At 51.0% G+C, this 18,425-nt stretch overlaps 6 protein-coding genes across 6 annotated transcripts; 2 read left to right on the top strand and 4 right to left on the bottom strand.

Annotated features, from left to right (window-relative positions):
* Positions 1–200: 200 nt before the first annotated feature.
* On the top strand, positions 201–1,772 carry POX_a01081 (putative mannose-1-phosphate guanyltransferase; the record flags this gene model as incomplete). The annotated part of the gene is made up of 4 exons (XM_050110011.1): positions 201–260; positions 328–384; positions 487–1,659; positions 1,746–1,772. 4 exons carry the CDS (start codon positions 201–203, stop codon positions 1,770–1,772), a joined length of 1,317 nt encoding a protein of 438 aa, XP_049973779.1.
* A 485-nt stretch (positions 1,773–2,257) lies between these two features.
* On the bottom strand, positions 2,258–3,048 carry POX_a01080 (uncharacterized protein; the record flags this gene model as incomplete). Its single annotated transcript, XM_050110010.1, has 2 exons — positions 2,258–2,791; positions 2,884–3,048. The coding sequence occupies 2 exons, from the start codon at positions 3,046–3,048 to the stop codon at positions 2,258–2,260; spliced, it is 699 nt and encodes a 232-aa protein (XP_049973778.1).
* Positions 3,049–5,210: 2,162 nt separating this feature from the next.
* On the bottom strand, positions 5,211–8,912 carry POX_a01079 (uncharacterized protein; the record flags this gene model as incomplete). Its single annotated transcript, XM_050110009.1, has 13 exons — positions 5,211–5,712; positions 5,769–5,886; positions 6,101–6,167; positions 6,271–6,332; positions 6,411–6,495; positions 6,562–6,937; positions 6,993–7,019; positions 7,099–7,271; positions 7,325–7,503; positions 7,566–7,621; positions 7,694–8,184; positions 8,248–8,300; positions 8,363–8,912. The coding sequence occupies 13 exons, from the start codon at positions 8,910–8,912 to the stop codon at positions 5,211–5,213; spliced, it is 2,739 nt and encodes a 912-aa protein (XP_049973777.1).
* Positions 8,913–9,812: 900 nt separating this feature from the next.
* Positions 9,813–10,841, bottom strand: POX_a01078 (uncharacterized protein; the record flags this gene model as incomplete). Its single annotated transcript, XM_050110008.1, has 1 exon — positions 9,813–10,841. The coding sequence occupies one exon, from the start codon at positions 10,839–10,841 to the stop codon at positions 9,813–9,815; it is 1,029 nt and encodes a 342-aa protein (XP_049973776.1).
* Positions 10,842–12,106: 1,265 nt separating this feature from the next.
* On the top strand, positions 12,107–12,914 carry POX_a01077 (uncharacterized protein; the record flags this gene model as incomplete). Its single annotated transcript, XM_050110007.1, has 3 exons — positions 12,107–12,122; positions 12,174–12,533; positions 12,592–12,914. 3 exons carry the CDS (start codon positions 12,107–12,109, stop codon positions 12,912–12,914), a joined length of 699 nt encoding a protein of 232 aa, XP_049973775.1.
* A 335-nt stretch (positions 12,915–13,249) lies between these two features.
* POX_a01076 (uncharacterized protein) lies at positions 13,250–17,916 on the bottom strand (the record flags this gene model as incomplete). Its single annotated transcript, XM_050110006.1, has 6 exons — positions 13,250–15,541; positions 15,594–15,896; positions 15,956–16,116; positions 16,616–17,567; positions 17,624–17,723; positions 17,828–17,916. The coding sequence occupies 6 exons, from the start codon at positions 17,914–17,916 to the stop codon at positions 13,250–13,252; spliced, it is 3,897 nt and encodes a 1,298-aa protein (XP_049973774.1).
* Between the last annotated feature and the right edge of the window lie 509 nt (positions 17,917–18,425).

Raw genomic sequence — 18,425 nt, 5'->3', positions numbered from 1 at the left:
TGGGTCTTTCCCACGTTCTCGATTCCACGTCAGGTGAGCTCTCCTGGACCCCCACCACCGCAAGCGTCGTCTTGGCACTCATAGCTCTCAATCAGGTCGCCTCGGAATTTCAGGCCACCTTTTGGAACGCTGTCTCCCGCCTGTGTTGGTCTTTGTTTTTGTCATTCATCCGATCTGTCTTCCTATCGTCCCAACTCATCATGCTGAACGTACCAATTCGTGGTGACTCGCATCACTCTTCAACCAAGGCTATTATCTTGGTGAGTTTCTTCGCGAGGATCCCGCCTCATCGCTGTCGGTGGTATACGAAACTAAACAGGTCAACAGGTTGGAGGCCCATCTCGAGGCACTCGTTTCCGCCCATTGTCGCTCGATGTTCCCAAGGTATATATTGCCGTCGATTTCGTCTATCACGATCATTGTTCACGAAAGGTGTCTGAGGGACCAAGCTGATCCAGACGCCTCTGTCTCCCCCGCCGCATCTAGCCCCTGTTCGAAGTCGCCGGTCACCCGATCATCAACCACTGCTTGAAGGCCATCACGAAGGTCGACGATGTGCGCGAAGTCATTCTGATTGGATACTACGACGAGTCTGTCTTCCGGGACTTCATCAAAGATGCGGCAAAGGAGTTCCCTCAGTTCCGGATTCAGTACCTTCGAGAATACACAGCGTTGGGTACCGCAGGCGGTCTGTACCATTTCCGCGATGCGATCCTCAAGGGTAAGCCCGAGCGCCTTTTGGTGCTGAACGCCGATGTCTGCTGCTCGTTCCCTCTGGGTGAGATGCTGCGTCTGTTCGAGGAGAAGGATGCAGAGGCCGTCATTCTGGGTACGCGCGTCACCAACGAGGCTGCATCCAACTTTGGTTGCATCGTTTCCGATTCCCACACCAAGCGCGTGCTGCACTACGTCGAAAAACCCGAGTCGCACATTTCCAACTTGATCAATTGCGGGGTTTACCTGTTTGCTACGGAATGCATTTTCCCCGCGATTCGCAGTGCCATCAAGCGCCGCACCACCCGCCCCCGCTTCCTGTCCTACCCTTCCTCGGATAACCTTGAGTCTTCTTTCGTCACCGGTGAGGATGAGGATGGCGAGAAGAATGAGGTTTTGCGCTTGGAGCAGGATATTCTCTCCGACCTGGCCGACAGCAACCGATTCTTCGTCCACGAGACCAAGGACTTCTGGCGACAGATCAAGACTGCCGGCTCGGCCGTGCCCGCCAACGCGCTCTACCTGCAGAAGGCCTTCCAGGCGCAGTCGGAGGAACTCACCCCTCCCTCTGCGACCATTGTGCCCCCCGTTTACATCCACCCCACCGCTACCGTTGACCCTACCGCCAAGCTCGGTCCGAACGTCTCGATTGGCGCTCGTGTGGTCGTTGGCGCCGGTGCCCGTGTCAAAGATTCAATTGTTTTGGAGGACTCGGAGATTCGTCATGATGCCTGTGTCATGCACTCGATTATCGGCTGGAGTAGCCGTGTTGGCGCCTGGGCTCGTGTGGAAGGCACCCCCATCCCGGTGGGCAGCCACTCCACCAGCATCATCAAGCAAGGTGTCAAGGTGCAGAGCATCACCATCCTGGGTAAGGAGTGTGCCGTTGGTGACGAAGTCCGCGTGCAGAACTGTGTCTGCCTGCCGTACAAGGAGCTTAAGCGTGTAAGTGAAGCGAAAACGATCGTGCCTAGGCGTGTCGACTGGAAATATTTCGGGCTCGGGTTTCTGACTGACAAATTTGGCTCTAGGATGTTGCCAACGAGGTCATCATGTAAACGCCGGTAATTCCCACATGCTCAATGATTTCCTTCCAAAATACCTCCCCCTCTATCTCGTCAATATCAAGCGTCATAATATTCTCTTTGCTCTGAATCCCACTTTTTACCCTGTCTCTCAAGCTGCGATTGGGGCTAGTTCATTGTGTACGTCGTTGAATGTTCATAAGAAACAGAAAGTTCAAACAAGTCGCCAGGTCTGTTTCAACACTTTTGATGGCTCTGAGGGATGGGATTTTTCCATCCCCGCGACTGCAGCCCGCGACAAATACTTCCATATCTAGCCAGTAACAATGTGCACGGCCAGCAAAGACCTCATGGTTTGGCATCTCACGCACCAACGCCAACACCATCGCTCTATACGTGATCCGCCCGCGGAAAACCTTCTTAGAAACCCCACCGTACAATAATTGCCAAGAAATGCCCATTCTATGCACACCCAGGCAAGGGCCTGAAGTCCCAAACGTCATTCCTCTCCGACCGCTTCAACGATACGCCGCCGGATCATATCCCGTCTGTTCGGCGGGATGATGATACCCGTTCTGGAAGCGCATCCGCGATGCACCATCTCCGATCTCCCTCGGTGGAGGCACTCCATCATACTGTCCTCCGACCGCCGAGTCTCTTCTCTCCACCAACTTGACATCCCACGGATCTTCCCCGACCGTTGCTGTACTCGCCATGGGATCATAAGCCCCAAGACGGGTCTGGCGCCGGCGCACCACCACATCCAGCCAGATGGCGGCAATATGTCCGACTGTGCTGAGGACGGTGAATGCGAAGAGGGTCTTGTAGGTGCGACAGACGGAGATGCCGGTCGCGGTAGCCCAGTACTCTGTGGTGCATGCGGTGAGAATTGTGCCGGACATGCTGTAGGATAGAATGGCGAGGGCGAGGAGCCAGATGATGAGGGGGAGAATGTTGGTGAAGAGGGAGAGTTTGGGGGAGAGACGGCAGGTGCAGTTGACGAGGGCGGTGGTGATGATGGTTAGAAGGGAGAGGACGGTGGCGAGGAGAAGCTGAGTTTATGTAATTAGTTGCAGGCCCGATATTACTATCGCAGGGAGTCTGGAGAACAAGGGTTGAGATGGAAGCGAGGCGAGAAACGTACGATGAGAAATGCAAAAGGAAGTTTGTAGCCATCGGCGTGAAGATGATAGGTGAAGGTCGCCAGGATGATGGCGACCACGAGAGAGGAGAGGAAGATGATGGAGCGAATGCCATGAAAGGGGAGGGACGGATAGTCGGACGGTTTGACCGACGCTCGAGACCTCATGGTGAGAGCTGAGATTGCCAGTCTTGAGGATTTGATATGCGCGGACAGGATCTGCCGCAATCGTCTCCCTGTGATTGAAAATCGAGGGTAAATGCCAAAGAGGCGCCCTGCAGGGATGACAAAGGAGAGATTCTAGGTGTCGAGCGTGCGTTCAGTCTGGTCGAACTGGGATCGAGGTTGGTGTTCGGGAATGTGAATGGGGGAGGTAAACAATGGGGAAAACAAAGTGGGACAACAACAAGCGCGGCAGGTTGGAGTCCGTCTTTCAAGGTTATTTGCTTGGGGTCCCACGTCTTCTCGTTAAGGTTGGTTGTGCATCACCATGTTGGTTTGTCGAGTGGAATTGGAAGCACAGCCGCACTATTTCGATCGACACGCTCCACCAAAAATGGACTGACTGGTCCAGCGAACACGTTTTGTGGGGGGGCTGCGTCACGCCCCCCTCCTATTTTTATCAATTTGGAACCGTCGTGATCGGGGAACGAGGTCCATGATCTCAGACATCAATTCAAACTCGACGGTCTGGGCTCTCCAGCTGCAGCTTTACCTGCGGTACGGTCATTATGAACTTTGATGAATCACTGCCCCATTGGTAAATATGTACGTGTTCGTGAGACAAGAACCTGGCCGTACGCGCATCAAGTTCCTGTGTCTGATCACGCAGGAAACGAGTCGGATTGATGCCTGATTACCCGACCTGCTGTCCTGAGGCTCCACAAGATGTGCGATTCCCACGGGCCGAAGTGGGTCCGTCCGTCAGGGCAGCCCGGGTTTAAGCAAGTGATATATCGAGATGTTTGCCTACAGATGCTGGAAAGGAACATTTGATATTGGCTTTTGTGTCATAAGCAAACACAGATACTAGGTATCATACCATCAGAATGTTTGCCCAGAAATTAATCCTTCTCGCTGGGATTTGAACCTGAGACCTTCTACTCTCCTCATATTAAGGTCCTCAGGTATCTCAACGACGTGGTGCAGGTCACGAATACTTTACCCTGATGCTTGCCCGCAATAGCCTAGATGGCACATGTAGCAACTGGCGCCCATCACTCATCATCCACCACCCTTGATACGCCGCCCGTCTAAATTGCTCATGGTAGATATCTTTAGCACTATCAATGAAAAAAATAAGATTCAATAGAATTTGACGAACAAGTACAGAGCAAAGGGGCAGAACAAAACAAAATATGATGGCCTCGAGTTACTGTTCAATCAAGATCTCAACTGTGACAAGACTAAAAGATGAAGATAAAAAGAAAAAAAGAAAGATACCACCAAGCTGCTGTGCTTTGGTGGATTTGAGTTTCCAAAGATTGAGGTATCACCTAGAACTGCTGGCGAGGCAGCTGCCGGATTACACCGATGACCGGTACCTGTATGCCACCAGGAAGCCACCCCAGTTTGTATACGACATGAGACACAGGTTTCTCGTACTCCGTGGTGGACCCTGTGGAACGCCCTGACGGCTACACCACAGCGTACACGAGTGCAGGCGGGAGGGTCAAGCCTAATCCGATGGAATGAACCACCACTCGACCACCGGTCCTATGTTGAAGACTTGGGGCATCCTTTGAATCATAACCCATGCAATACCTTCCTTCCGCCACTGTCACGTATCATGTTCCTCTCAAGAGTGTCATCTATCTTCAACATCTATCATTACCTATTCCCTTTGGCCAGTGCCATGAGGTCAGCCCTCCGTCTTACTCATCTGTTATCAGGCTCACCCCGTGATCAACCACATCCTCCTTTCCCCTCCCCATATTTCTCACAGCCTTCTTTTTCTTTGCCCGATCGAAGTTTCTCACACCAATTGATTATCATTCAACCTATCCTTATCTTTCCAAGGATCCCCAGACCATTGAACGCCAAGTTTAATCCTAAGTTTCGATTTCTTCTCTTGACCTTGCCTTCCTCGAATAGGATGTTTCCCTGATGCTCGACTTCACCGGTCCACCGCTCTTCCAAAGGAGCTCGAATCAATTGATTTGAAGCACGGGGGACTGGAATTTTTAGTATCAATGATATGAATGAATAACTAAATGCAAAGGGAGAGGTGCAACGACTCCAGAGCTAGCGGCTAACGCCGTGTCTTCATTCATCAGAACACTGTACTCGAACTGTGCCACCAAAGCTGAATTGACTAAATCGTCAAAGCCTTAATTGTGCACTTTCTTCAGCGACTCTGCCGTGCATTTCAGAGATTTCTGAAGATCTCGCAGTCTTGGCGACAAATCTCGCGTCAGCTTGGGCTCTCTTTCCGGCTCCGGGTCCTCTTTGCTTGACATCATCACGCTCGCAAAGTCTCCAACAATCAGGCTGATCTGGTCTCGCAAACTCTTCTCGATGACGGCCACAGATGACTTGACAGTCTCCTCATAAAATGATCGAGTGGACTCAATGTACTTTAAGTAAAGACCGGCATCAGAAAGATGATCTATCATCGCGTTCTTCCGGCGCTGGTCACTTTTTACTCCTGCATCACGATGGAACGAGTCAGGGCTGACCGAGTACTTCACTTGATCTTCTTCTTCTGCTTTCGCACCGTTAATGTGAGGGCACTGACCGGCTTCTCTGCTGCATTTATTGTACGTCTGACGCATCAGATCGCCAATCAAGGAACTATGGTTGTGGCCGTAGAGGAGGTGTTGCTTCGCAAGCCTGGCCGCAATTCAGCCAAATGGTTCATTTCCGGCGGCGGAGTCTGCTGAACTTACTGAATATTTTTGTCAAACCTGGACAGGCCCTTTCGTAGGGCCTGTTGCATATTGTTCTCACGATGACTCAGGGCAACAAGAAGGTTGTCAATGGCTTTGGGTGCGACATGACGCTTGTCTATTCAGTGCAAAAGAAATATGTCAGTACGAGCCTAGAGCTTCCTTTGTCATTTCGCCGCGACAAATTTTTGTCGGCTGGGTAGAGGTCACTTCCCTCTTATCTTACGGGAGAGATCCTCAAATAAGCTTGATATGCCTTGGCTGAAATCGCATCTCCGAGAAACGAGCCATTGATCTACCAGGTCCCAACGTGGGTCAAACCATGGTCGCACTTGCTCCATCAACAGATCGTTCCAGCAGACGGATCCTCTTCTTCTTGTGGTGTGGGTTCCGTGATTCCTGCAAAATGCAGCATAGCTTGTCCAGTGCCACTACAGCACTCATTCATCAGCAGCCGCGTCCCAATCCAGTGATTTCTTTGCGATGATTGAAGCCGACTCACCTGTTGCCATTGATCACCGACTTCAAGAAACTTGTCCCCCATAATACTCTCAAACGAGTGACCTTGAATTGATGTTAGATCTTTCAATACCGGCGAGAGTTCCCTCTGTACTGCCAACAAACGATCAGAATCATGCTTACGAAGATCCTTTAGGACCAGGGCTTCAAATGTCGGAAGTGCCTCGTTGCGGAGATTCGTCAACAGCCCTGAAGGCGACTCGAATTTCTTATGACCTTTAGTGTCATCCATTTGGTTGAAAACCCCCAAAATTGAGTGGCGTACTTGACATACCTCTCTCAAGGAGCTTTCTGCCTGATCAAATACCACCTGCAGCTTGGTAGCCTTCTCAGCACCGACTGAGTCGCAGCCTGTAAGCTTCCATTGGTAAAGGGAATGCACGAGTGCAGGCACTTCATGCTGAACATAAGATCTGGCAGATATCATTCGAGCCTCTGCAGGGATTGACTGGCAATACTTTTGCAGCTCACGAACTCCGCTCAATTTCCGGTACTGTCTGGTGAGCCAAGATGGAGGATTGCCATATAACTCATTTCCAACACAGAACACATGAACCGATTGGGCATCATAAGCCACCCTCTGCTGAATTGATGTGCAAAGCTCATCCGTCACAGACTCGTTTCGATGCTTCATTATCAGTGCTTGTCGTCTATCCTTTCCCATTAGCACCGATGAGTGCTTGGAGATCGAGAATGTTGACTTACTTGTATTGAAGCTCGTGAAGTTCATCCCTGTCACGTTGTCAGTCGATCTGCGTACGAGAAGGCTGTGCTCGAGGCTCATCCCAAGAAAAAGAAATGGGGGGTTTACGTTATCATTGCTTCGCGAATCGCGAATTTGGCCCGCCCATGTTCTCGGGCGCTTTGTCTGGAGAGGGTCGTTTCACATAAGTCGGTCTCGAGGGAACGAATATTGATGCTGATGTTTCTAATCTCTGCCGCAAATGGGCTGGTCCCCCGAGCCTCCTCTTCCGGTGATATTTCCTGGATGACGGTGGTTACACGATGAGCCCGTTGTGCATTCAAGGTAAACTTACATCCGCCCGTGTGCAGACAATTCGAATATGCTTCCCATTCCCACACTTTCGGATAATATCGTATATGGATTCGTTCGAGACGCATCTTGCGATTCCAGACACTATGAAGACTTCATCGCAGGTACGGGCGAGATATTTTTCTGTGGCTCTGACTCTTGCGTGATTTATGTCGCGCAGCCCTGTAAGATTTTAGCACAAATTTGGCAGTCGAAGACACTTTGGGGTGAAGATGAAGGCTCACCTGGCAAGTCTGTAAGTACCAGGCCTTTCTTCAGTATGGGCAGGTCAAGGAATACACTGTATCCACTGTCAGTCAAGAGGATCCGCCGTTTTTGTCTTTCTTTCGTAACATAAGTAGGCGTGACATACCGAATCAGCTTGATGAACGGCCATGACGCGGGCTTGCGCTCATCCTCAGAGTCACTTGCCAGGCGGTCTAATTCATCTTTGCATTGTTCCAAGTCTTTCGCAGCAACGGAAAACTTCGATGAGCCCTGCGTCCCAGACTGGGAAGACCAGAACTTCCTGGCTGTTTGCTCCAAATCCTCCAAGATCTCGAGCTCTTTATCTGGCTGCACAAGATATTCAAGGTTCACCTCTTCTCGGAATTTGAAAATGGCCCCCAGCGTCTCATATGATCTCTTCCCAATCGCCTCATACTGCTCCCAATCCTCTTCTCCAATCAGACTGCGATCAGTGGGAAGGTAAGCACGCCGAACACTTCGCAAAAGCTCTTCCAAGAGCTCCATCAATTCTTCTTCGCTCATGAAGTCCGCCTCAATGGTGTATGGATGAGGATGACAGTCGTCTAGGTGGCGATACTCAACCGGTACATTTGTACACGCGGCCCCGGCTCCGCTCTGAACGAAGATGATTAGCGAATTGGGTTAAATCATGCCTGGGGTTGATATTCGTGGGCATACCGAGCGTGCAAGGCCTCTTTGGCCAAGAATCGAATTGATGACAGAGCTCTTGCCTTTGAAATTCATCAGTATTCTTCAAGAGCGTCTAAATCGGGCTGGGGTGGGGGGCTCTGACCAGCTCCAGTTTCACCAATCAAGCCGACAATACGTTCTTGTCGATCTTGAAACTTGCTCAACTTTTCAATCTCCTGTGCAACGGTGTGTAAATTTGACAGCGGGTCCTGCGAAAGCGGGCACCTTTGAACTCTTTGGTGTAGTTCTTGCAGCTGCCTCGCAACGGATGCCAAGTGTCTCTGGACACCAGGATCGTCAATTGGATCGGTGATGGCTTCGTGATCATCATCGTCTTCATTTTCTTGGTCTTCATTCTCTTGTTCACGGGTCGATTTGCCAGCGCCGGAAGTCTTTTCTTTGAGAATTCGCTTCCTTCGAGAAGGTATTGATTCCCTTGAAGATCTCTTTGGTTGTCTTATCAGGACCACGACATCCTTGTCGTCGTCTTCCTGGCCGGACGTGTCAGACTCAATTTTGATAGGTGGATTCCTCCTAGCTGAGCAGCGTTTCAAGATCGAGTCAAGAAAGCTTTGAGATTTTTGGTTCTGTGCATCTTTCTCATCCTCGTCGCTGTCGTCTAGCAGGGAACGTTTGAGCGTCTTGCGACTCATTTTTGAATATTTGTCGATAATTAGGTTTGTCAAAATTGTTGGAATGAGATTGGATGTATCTCGCTATCCGGAGCTTGTTGGTTTTTGACTTGCAAGAGGCTGCTGATCCAAAGAGAATCCACTCTCTCGATGAATAAGCGACAGAAGACAGAAGAAAGAACGGTCACCATGAGTGCAGGGTTTCCTGCCCACAGATATGATGATGATGGTGACAACGATACAGGATTTCAGAAAGAAAGCTAGATGTCAGTGGAACAGGAGATCTGGATTCGAATCCGAATTGAGGCCTGTCCTATTGAACGTCATGTCAGAATCTCCTCACTCTGCCCCTGCTCTCTCAGTCGAAGCTGTCCTTGTAAAAAGCCAGAGAGGTCGGAGGTACTTGTTTGACAGAGTTTCGTCGGTGAATTACAGCATAGACTCCATTTCCATGAGGCTGCCTTCTCGTGGGATTGAGTACACTGGGGAAGGAGGGATTCATACGTTGCTTTATGAATTTGATGGCGCAACTAGGTAGTGTACGGAGCATGTGGACGGTTTGAGGAATCTCGGTTTATTTAACCGCAGAACGAAGCGTTCAAGTTTCAAGGTTTGAAGGCATATTCCGCAAGAGAAAGGGAGAATGTCACTTGCAAAGGGCAAGCTCCATCCTTTAAGCTTGATTCCTTCAGGACGGAAGGTTAGTTCGTACTCGGGCAAAGAACCAGGAATAATGCGGAATTTTACTAGGAACATTAAGTGATCGACATTCAGCCCTGAGAGAGGATCCCACATCCCTTCTTGAAAGAATAACCAAAAAAAAAGGTGAGTGTTATATTGACTTGACAAATCTATACAAATTTCCTTGCCAGCGTGAATGATCCTTAATACATCTAAATTCAAACCCATTACCGTGTTCCCTCATGCCTTGTCTTCAACGGTTGCCAGACTGGGAAGCACTTTCAAAGCTGTACAGGCCTCAGACCAAGCTTTGTCCTCCGGATAAAGCGCACTGCGCAACCAAGCCCAGGTCATTCGCTGGACCATGGCCAGTCTCTCTGGACTTTCATCATCCGTGGCTTCCGCAACATCGTAGCCCGACACTCCCCCGAGACCGTGCTTCCCATCTTTCACCGTCAGAAGCGACTTTGGGCCGGGGCTGAAATGATACGCGTCGGCATGATACTCGGCACCGCGAGTGGTCAAAAACGGGAATCCGTCACTGTCTCCAATCACCACCAACGCAGGAGCTGCCATGTCCGCGTGGCTGTGGTAGATGAGTTCAGTGTTCATGGCAGCAGGGCCCATTCCGTCGCCACTCCTGCCATCTCCAGGGCTTGCGAGGAGCACACCAGCCTTGATGCGGGACTCTCGCGCATCCTTGAAGGAGTCAAGGGAGGGATTTGTTCCTCGAGCACCGAGGAGTCGACTCGCGGTGTGGCCGCCACCCGAGTGGCCGACGATAGCGACGCGGCTGCGATCAAGACGGCCTTGAATTTGTGGGAAGAGGGTCTCGATCTGGTCAAGCTCGTCGAGAATGAGACTAAAGTCTGACACGCGGGATTCCAAGAACCACGGTGCGTCTGCATAGTCTTCGGGGCTGAGGCTGAGGGATCGAGAGCCCAGGTGAGTGGGTTGGATAACCGCGAAGCCATGCGAGGCCCAGAAGTTGACGACCGGGGCGTATCCGTTCAGGGAGGAAAGATTGTTCGATGGTCCTTGGCCGTGTGAGAAGAGAATGATAGGCAGGTTGTCTCCTGCGGTGGGTGCAGAGACACGAATGTGCAAATCCATGATACGGTCCGGGGCGGGAACGACGATGGGACTCATGGAGATGACAGGCGTAGTGGCATTGATGGGCAGCTTTGCGGCGTCTCCAATCAGAGCATGATCCGGCATATTTGGAAGGCGAGCAGCCTTCTTGCTAGGATGGGTCTGGCTGGCAGTCATGATGGTAGGAGAATGATGAAAATCCGGGGATTGGAATAGAATTGTGAGATTGAGAGCACTGGAGACTGTGACCTTTTTCTGAAGCTTGATATTGTTGATGAATTGTGAATTGTATACGGTTAAACGGCATGATCAGAGAGGTCTTATAGCAACATTATCCATCGTGTGGTCGATTCGGAGAAAAATGATACTCGTTCTGACAGCGTTAACGCCGTGCATCTGTTCTCCGAAAAGCTTTCGTGATCGGACACACTTGAGTCTTCCAAAGACCGACCAGCTGAGCTTGAACCCAGCTGGTCCTAATTAGGGAATCAATGGATCTCTGACATTGTTTTGAGTGGGGGTCAAGCGAACCAAGCCGTCGCAAGTAATCCTACTTATCCACTTTACATCTCAATAGGCTTACAAGCGACGCAAAGTCAACCGGCCTGAGGCTCAGCGTGAAGGTGGGTCATGACTTCGGCAGTCGGTGTTTGCAATTCCCCAACGGCGTTAGGTGTTTGGGCCGGCGCTGAATCAAGGCCATTGGAGGTTCCCGCTTGTATACCGGGCCCGCTGGAGATAAGAATAGACTAAGCACCCTGTCGATTTGTAAGAGATCTTTTGGTCGAGGTTTCTACTGAAAATGTGTCACATTCCAGATCTCGGAAACAAGAGATCGTAGATGCGAGGTGTGATGTTCTGCTCAGTGAAGCACGTGAGGCTGGTTCTTGTAGATGTCGACTGCAGTGTATTGTTTATATTGACGAGGGCGGTCGAGCAAAGCCACACATGTAATGATGCTAATCAGCCTTCCTCATTGATCAATATGTTTCGTGTACCTACTACCTAGTCTACTCGTGACCAGCAAGATATATATCATGATCGAGAGAGCTCCGGGGACATTGTTTCGTGTCACAGCAAAGCGCCATTGATGAGACTCGTTGAGAAGCTCTCGGAATTGCTGCGCGCCGTCCAATCAAAAGCCAGGATTGGGAGCTCCCCCGCTGTGCCACGCCATCACCTTTGCTGCCTCGCCGTTTAACCATCTCATTGCACACATCTCGCTCAACCGGTCGCCCTGACTAGATCATCCATTCCCAGCACCTCCCTCTGCCATAATCTCTGGATAGTGCTCTCTTTAGCCTCTTGATCAATACCGGCGGAGTGATCTGCAACCCATTTCCGTGGGACAAGCAGCCATCCCCCCCCACAAGCTCTGTCCACCTCAAATCTCTACATCGTCCCTCCATACTTTGGCCGATCACGCAGATCAGTCTCGCGCCATGTCAACATACGAAAGTAAGAGCCGATCCATTCATTTCCACTGCTTGACGCAGCCACAACGCCCAGGTAAAGCTGACCGAGTCTCCCCACCAGTCGAGCACAACACCACCGACCCGGCCGTTGCCAGCGACGGTCCTCGTCGCCGTCGCCCTGACCTCTCTACCTTTTTTGCAACTCTCTCCGAAATCACCCCCGGACCTGACCACCGACCTTATGCAGTCCCTGTGCCGGGTGACGTGAGCGCTGCATTCTACTCGCTTGCGGAAGCCTTCGAGGTCATGCGCCGCGAGGCTTCGACAGCGCCCTCCGAATCTGGCCACGAGGCCAATAGCGATGATCTCTTGACACAAATGATTCAGACTCTCCTGAGTGAGGCGGATACTCCTCCTCGGGAGGTGGAGGGGGTCAGCGAGGAGTTTTGCGATAGTGAGTTTCACCTGTCAACGTTTCGTGTCCCAAGGAGGCTATCTTTTTCCATGTCCAGGAGAAAATGGGGTGCGAATGGTTGCTGACCAGAAATTCCCTCCAGTGCTTGATCGTGTCCCCAAATCATCGTTGGATAAGTCGCAGGTCTGTCCAATCTGTAGCAACCCGTTCTTGGAAGATGAATATCCACTCGTGGTGCGATTGCCTTGCCATCCAACACATCTGTTCGATCTTGAGTGCGTGCGGCCATGGCTTCGACTGCGGGGCACGTGCCCACTGGATCGGACGGATTTCGCGAAACAGCTGCGCGACAAGGCCGAAGAGCGGAAGAAGCTGGTCGAAGAAGACGAAGAAGAGGAGTGGGATGGCATGTATGGTTAAATCACAGGTGGAAGTACGGGGGCAAAGTCGGACATTCATATTCGTTCCCAGCGAGCCAAGACGCGTCTGTGAAGGGGTAAGGAAGCGAGCAACATCGACATTTCTCTCAGCAAATACATGAAGATACCCATTTCGATTATCATTCTGCCACCTGGTTTTCTATTACGCAAAGTCTACTGAATCTTGGGCTAGCAGGGACTCCATTGAATTGACCACTTGAAAGGTGGTTTATCTAGAATGTTGTGGATGGGCTCTTTCTTTTGAAGCAGGACCGACATGCATCTGGGAAGATTGCTGCTGGACACACGAACCGAGAGGAGACAACAGGACGGGGCTCAAGAAGAGGAGGCTTGAGATGCGTCCTTGGGCCTAATAGCCAGCTTCCCCGCCTGGTCAATCATGGCCTCGTATCCACTGCGCTCGAGCACGCCGCCATCATCCCGCACGACTTCTCGTGCCTCGAGTTCCTCCACCAGCCGCTGGTTTTCCCGGTTACCCTCGAGCAGGAATTTCAGGCACATCACGGCGTGCTCCTTGATATAAGGATTGTTGGAATCGAAAGAGGTACACATCAAAATCGCTTCGACGCCACCATATCGGCGAATCTGCTCTTGCACCTCGGGACACTTCCAGACTAGAGACGAAAGCACCAACACGACGAGTTTCTTAAGATTGCGCCATTCGAATTCTGAAGGATCCTCGGCGATGGGAGGAGACTCGGGTCGCGAGTCAACGCTGCCAGCGTGGCTGTCCAGTGGGTCGGCTGGATCACTAGGGTCGTAGGGGCGCTCGACGGCAACCGGTGTTGGCGATGCAGGCTTCGAGTTGGAGTGGTGGTTGGGTGAAGCACTGCGCGCGGGTGGAGGAGGAGGCGGAGGCACTGAGCCGAACGAAAGGGCACTCAGCTGGCCCTTTGGAATGCTGGCCTCCAGCTCTTTGATGAGGGTGACCAGATCGTAGACAATCTCCCACTTGACCAGAAGATTTTTCCAGTCGTTGTTCTCAGTCAGCACGGCGAAGAACTCAAGGAACTGGTATACACCCTCGTAAACTCGCTCCATATCCCACAGGTTGAGAGGGAAGTCTTCTGGCAGGGCCCGGTCGGCCCGAATCTGGCCTTGAAGGTAAATCAAAGCACAAGTCTCTGGGATGATATTCCCACGGAAGATGGTGAAGATATACCGAACTGTCAGAACATCCACTCGACTCAGAGGGGATGGCATTCTTGGGACGCTTCCCTGAGCCGACCCTGTCACCGAGGCGGGGGAGTATTTCGCCCGGAAGATATGAGTCAATATTTTAATGACCACGGCTTGTGCGGGAGAAATGATGTCTTTTGGCTGACCGAAGTCGGAGTACGCGTGCGACATGAGACCATTGCGCAGAACGGCTTCCATGATTTGGACCATCATTTTGAAGTAGAGCTCGTCGTCCGGCAGATCCCAAGCAGCGATGAAGATCAGCAACTCGCGCAGCAAATTTCGGCCAGTCTCCTGGGTGAGAAGGATATGACAACGAAGAGCCTGCATGTTGCGCGACCCGTTTCTTTCTCCGTTTTTGAGCCCGAAACTCTCGACAATACCGGCCTGCACAATCATAGGCAAGGCTTCGATTTCGGCAGGCCCCAACACCAAAGGAATGTCTGTCAGTAGGCCGCGTTGCTGGTCGCCGGGACGTCCGCGATAATCGTCATCATCTTCATCATCGTCAACTTCCCCGCCGTCATCGCCACGGTCAATGTCGTCTTCCTCCTCCTCGTCCTCGTCGACACTGCCGTCTGCGTGTCCTTCCAAACTGTGAGCGTCGTCTTCGCCCACTGTCCCGGAATCTCCGTGGTCGTATTCTGCCCCCTCATCGCCCATCTGCGAGGCCTCTTGCAACCGAGCCATCAGTTCGTCCTTGGCTTCCTGGAGGGTCTCGGCGGCGGACTGAGATGATCGAGGCAAGCTCGTGTCGTCCTCGGTGACCGGTGAGTCTACAGAATAATCATTGACTTCGGGTAGATCAGCCCAACACAGTCGAGGAAAGCCCGCGGTCAAGCTCCGGTCAATGGTCAAAATCGTCTTCTTCTTCGTGGTTTCCTGCTCATCGTCCTCAGGCAATGCAGGAGGCAGTTCGCGAGCTCTCTCCTGTAAATCCGCCCAACCGTCAACCTTGGCACCCAGGATCGAAGTCAAAGCAGCTCGGATGTATTTAACCTGTTCGGGGTCACGGCCCATTTCTTGAATATCTGTCAAGTCACGTCCGAGAATCTTCTCCATGTGGTCTTTGATGTTTGCGAGCAGGAGCATCGCGGCCTCCTCCTTAATCGTGGACGGCTCACGCGGAAACTTGGCGATGGTCTCCAGAAGTAAATCTTCCGCAGTCTGGTCATAAAGCGCTCGAATAGGAGGGTTGATGACCCGCTCTCCAATCTTAACAATCGGCGCGACTCCTTCCGTCCGAGCCGTGGAATCCAAGGCTTCCTTGGGCTGAATTATATTTGTGTCTGCGGTAGAGTGGTAGCCAAAGAGATCTAACCACAGAACCATTTTCCGATGCTCATTGTGCATGATGAAGTTATGAAGGTATTGAAGACATGTGATCAAAAGTCGTTTGTAGAGATTGACCACTTTTTTGCCAGCGCTCTTCATTGCGGGCATTGGTTTCACCGTCAAACCCTCTGGCTGTGACACGCACACAGGTATCAATGAGAGCGAGAATCCGCTGATCGAAGCCTTTCTCCGCTGCCAGATTCTGGGCCTTTTTGGTTGTCGCGAGTAGATTTCGAGCGATGGTACACAAGTCGTTGAGGCGTTCGATGTCTTTGACTAGCGAGAAGTAATTATAGGCAATGAGATTCGACGATGAATGTTCGAGTGCGGCCCGAGGACTTTTCCACGCAAAGGACTGCGACTCGAGAACTGGGATCGCCTTGGTGAGTACATCAGTGAGTCCGGCGGCCCAAACGTCCGGGGACATTCCCAGGTTATGTCTTTCAAGCTCAAGGTGTCAGTCAACGCACATGACAAAACAACATTATTCGTATTGATCATCCGAACTTCACTTTCTTGATGCGTCTTGTACAGAATTTGCTTTCCAGCAGCGAGCATATGCTCTAATCGCTTATCGTCAATCATGCCCCGCGTCTCATAATGACTTAATGTCCCCGCAAGGATGACCTTGAGCATAAGCTCTGGCGGTGTACATAGCGGTTTATTGTCTGCCATGTTGCTCAGCGAGCAGTCTCGTACGCAGAAAAATGGTTCTCGAGCTTGCCAATTGGCGGCGGGATGAAATAATGTGAAATTATTGCGATGGTAAAAAAAGAACTGCCCGTATTCACGTCCACCGCCTTGCATACCGCTTTTTATGCCCTGCCCTCACGATGGCGGGCTACTAAATGTCGGTCGTGATCATAGACTACAAGGTGTGACCTTCCTGCATTTCTGTACCATTTCCCAGAGCCCTTGCTCAGATCAAAACACGAATCGCGAACTGAGCATTTACTTCACGATAAGATGAGGAATGTATCACTAGTCACTACCGTTTTCATCCTCTATGCTTGCTTGTCAGGAGCTCTCGTTGGCCACACTGTGACCTTGATGCAATAGATTTTCTCACATTGCTCGTTGGCAGAAAGAATTCTTCAGTCGATCGGGCTATACATGTATTCATCATTCTGACACACACACATTGTTCATGTCATCGAATTGGCATACCCAGAGCATCAACAAGATTGCGCTTGAATCCTAGGTCGTAAATATTGTCAAGGTCTTTCACATGTTGAAGTTCCGTCCATCGCGAATCGATTGATCTGGGCTGGATCGCTTCCCCAGGATAGTGAACCCGGTTGGATCCTTCTTCGAACACGAAGCCTTCCAGTGGCGGTTGGTCATCAGTGACCAAGACTTGGCTACTTTTCACCGGCCACGGCCTGTCACCAAGATCGACTTGTTGAGGTGCATTTTCGATTTGACTTCGGTTCGCCTTGAACACGAATCCATCCAAGATATCCTCCTTCCAATCAACCCATTTGGCACTTTCGTTTGTAGTCATCCCTGCCCAAATCAAATATGTGTGATAGACCAAAAATGCGATTGCCAGAGGAGCGGTCATCACCATCAGCAGGGTGACCGTGCCAATTTGGGCATCTCTGGTGATCACGATGGACCAGATGTGGAAATACATCGACCACGCCTTCATGGCCTCCTGTAACTCTGGCGGTATGATCTCCTTCATTGTTTGCAGGAGAAGGGAGTACCCGAGTAATGTGCCATAGACCAGGAGTATGGACAATGACAGGAGAAGGGATAGGAAATACTTGTAGTTCTCCGCTCCGACACAGTTCATCAGCCAGACACAATGGTGGTCATGCCGCGAGATGCAAGCCTGGCAGAGACTGCAATGCTTACTGCGGGCAGGCTTGATAAAGTCACAGGTTGAGCAAACATGACCAGGGTGAAACAACACGCCGTCGTAGGGATATCGTTTCATCTCTAGCTCGTGATTGTCCGCCGTAATATACGACTTCGTCGTCACACATTTATAAATGAGCAAATAGGGTGCGATAATCACTCCCACCACCAACAGATGTTGCGCATTTGATATTCGAGGCCATGCTGCTGGTACAAAGGCGCATTCGCCTATGCTGAGTAAACCAATGAAAAATATCTGGAATAGTCAGAACCAACTGCATTTTGTGAGTCATGGTGCGAATCATCTCTTACAAGGACTAGCGGATGATTTGCATGAAGGATGTAGTTGCCAGAGCGATTCCACGCTTGGACAATCCGACCACCGAATACACGTGAGTCAATCCAAGCGATACTATTTGGAAGAGTAACCCACACGAGTCGATGTAGGAAAACGATTGGCGTTTTCCTTCTTTCTATCAGCGCTGTTGTCGAGTCCTTCCACTTCTCAAATCTTACCTGAAAATGGGCAATCGACCGAAAAGTGCCACAAAGACAAAGGCCGAAATCCCTAGAACGACGAGAGCAGCCGTCCGTAGGACTCCCATAGTGCCCTGCGGGGGAAAAGGAATTTCTAAAGCTTTCCTGTTGTCGAAAGCAGCGCTTGCCCGTTTAGGACCGATTTCATGCTGGTCCAAGGTCAGCCTCTCTTTCCTTGAGCCGGCGTGGTAATCAACCGCTTATTAGTTTGGGGTTCTGCAGACTCCGGTTCGGCCGCCATCCGTCAGTGAGCCAGGTATTCATCACGTGATACTCATCTGCCCATTACTCACGCGGAGGATGTCTGGGTTGATTGATGGGGATCGATCTCCAGACCCAATATTTCTGCTGTCCTGAGAAAACAAAAATATGTTTCTTATGACATGAGAAACAAGCTTGGTCCAACAACATCTTTTATTTTTGGCTATCATCACCGTTGACCTCCTTTCATTCTTGTTTACCAAAAAGGTTCTATGAGCCAAGGCAACACGTGATCACGCGTCACAAAGGGCTGGGTGGGATCAGCAAGTGTATTGCGACTCGTGAAGGGGCAGTTGTTCGATCTAAGAACACCCAC

Source organism: Penicillium oxalicum, chromosome I (genome assembly GCF_001723175.1).
Source record: "Penicillium oxalicum strain HP7-1 chromosome I, whole genome shotgun sequence".
NCBI classification, from domain to species: Eukaryota; Fungi; Ascomycota; class Eurotiomycetes; order Eurotiales; family Aspergillaceae; genus Penicillium; species Penicillium oxalicum.
This window is presented reverse-complemented; position numbering and strand designations above follow the sequence as displayed.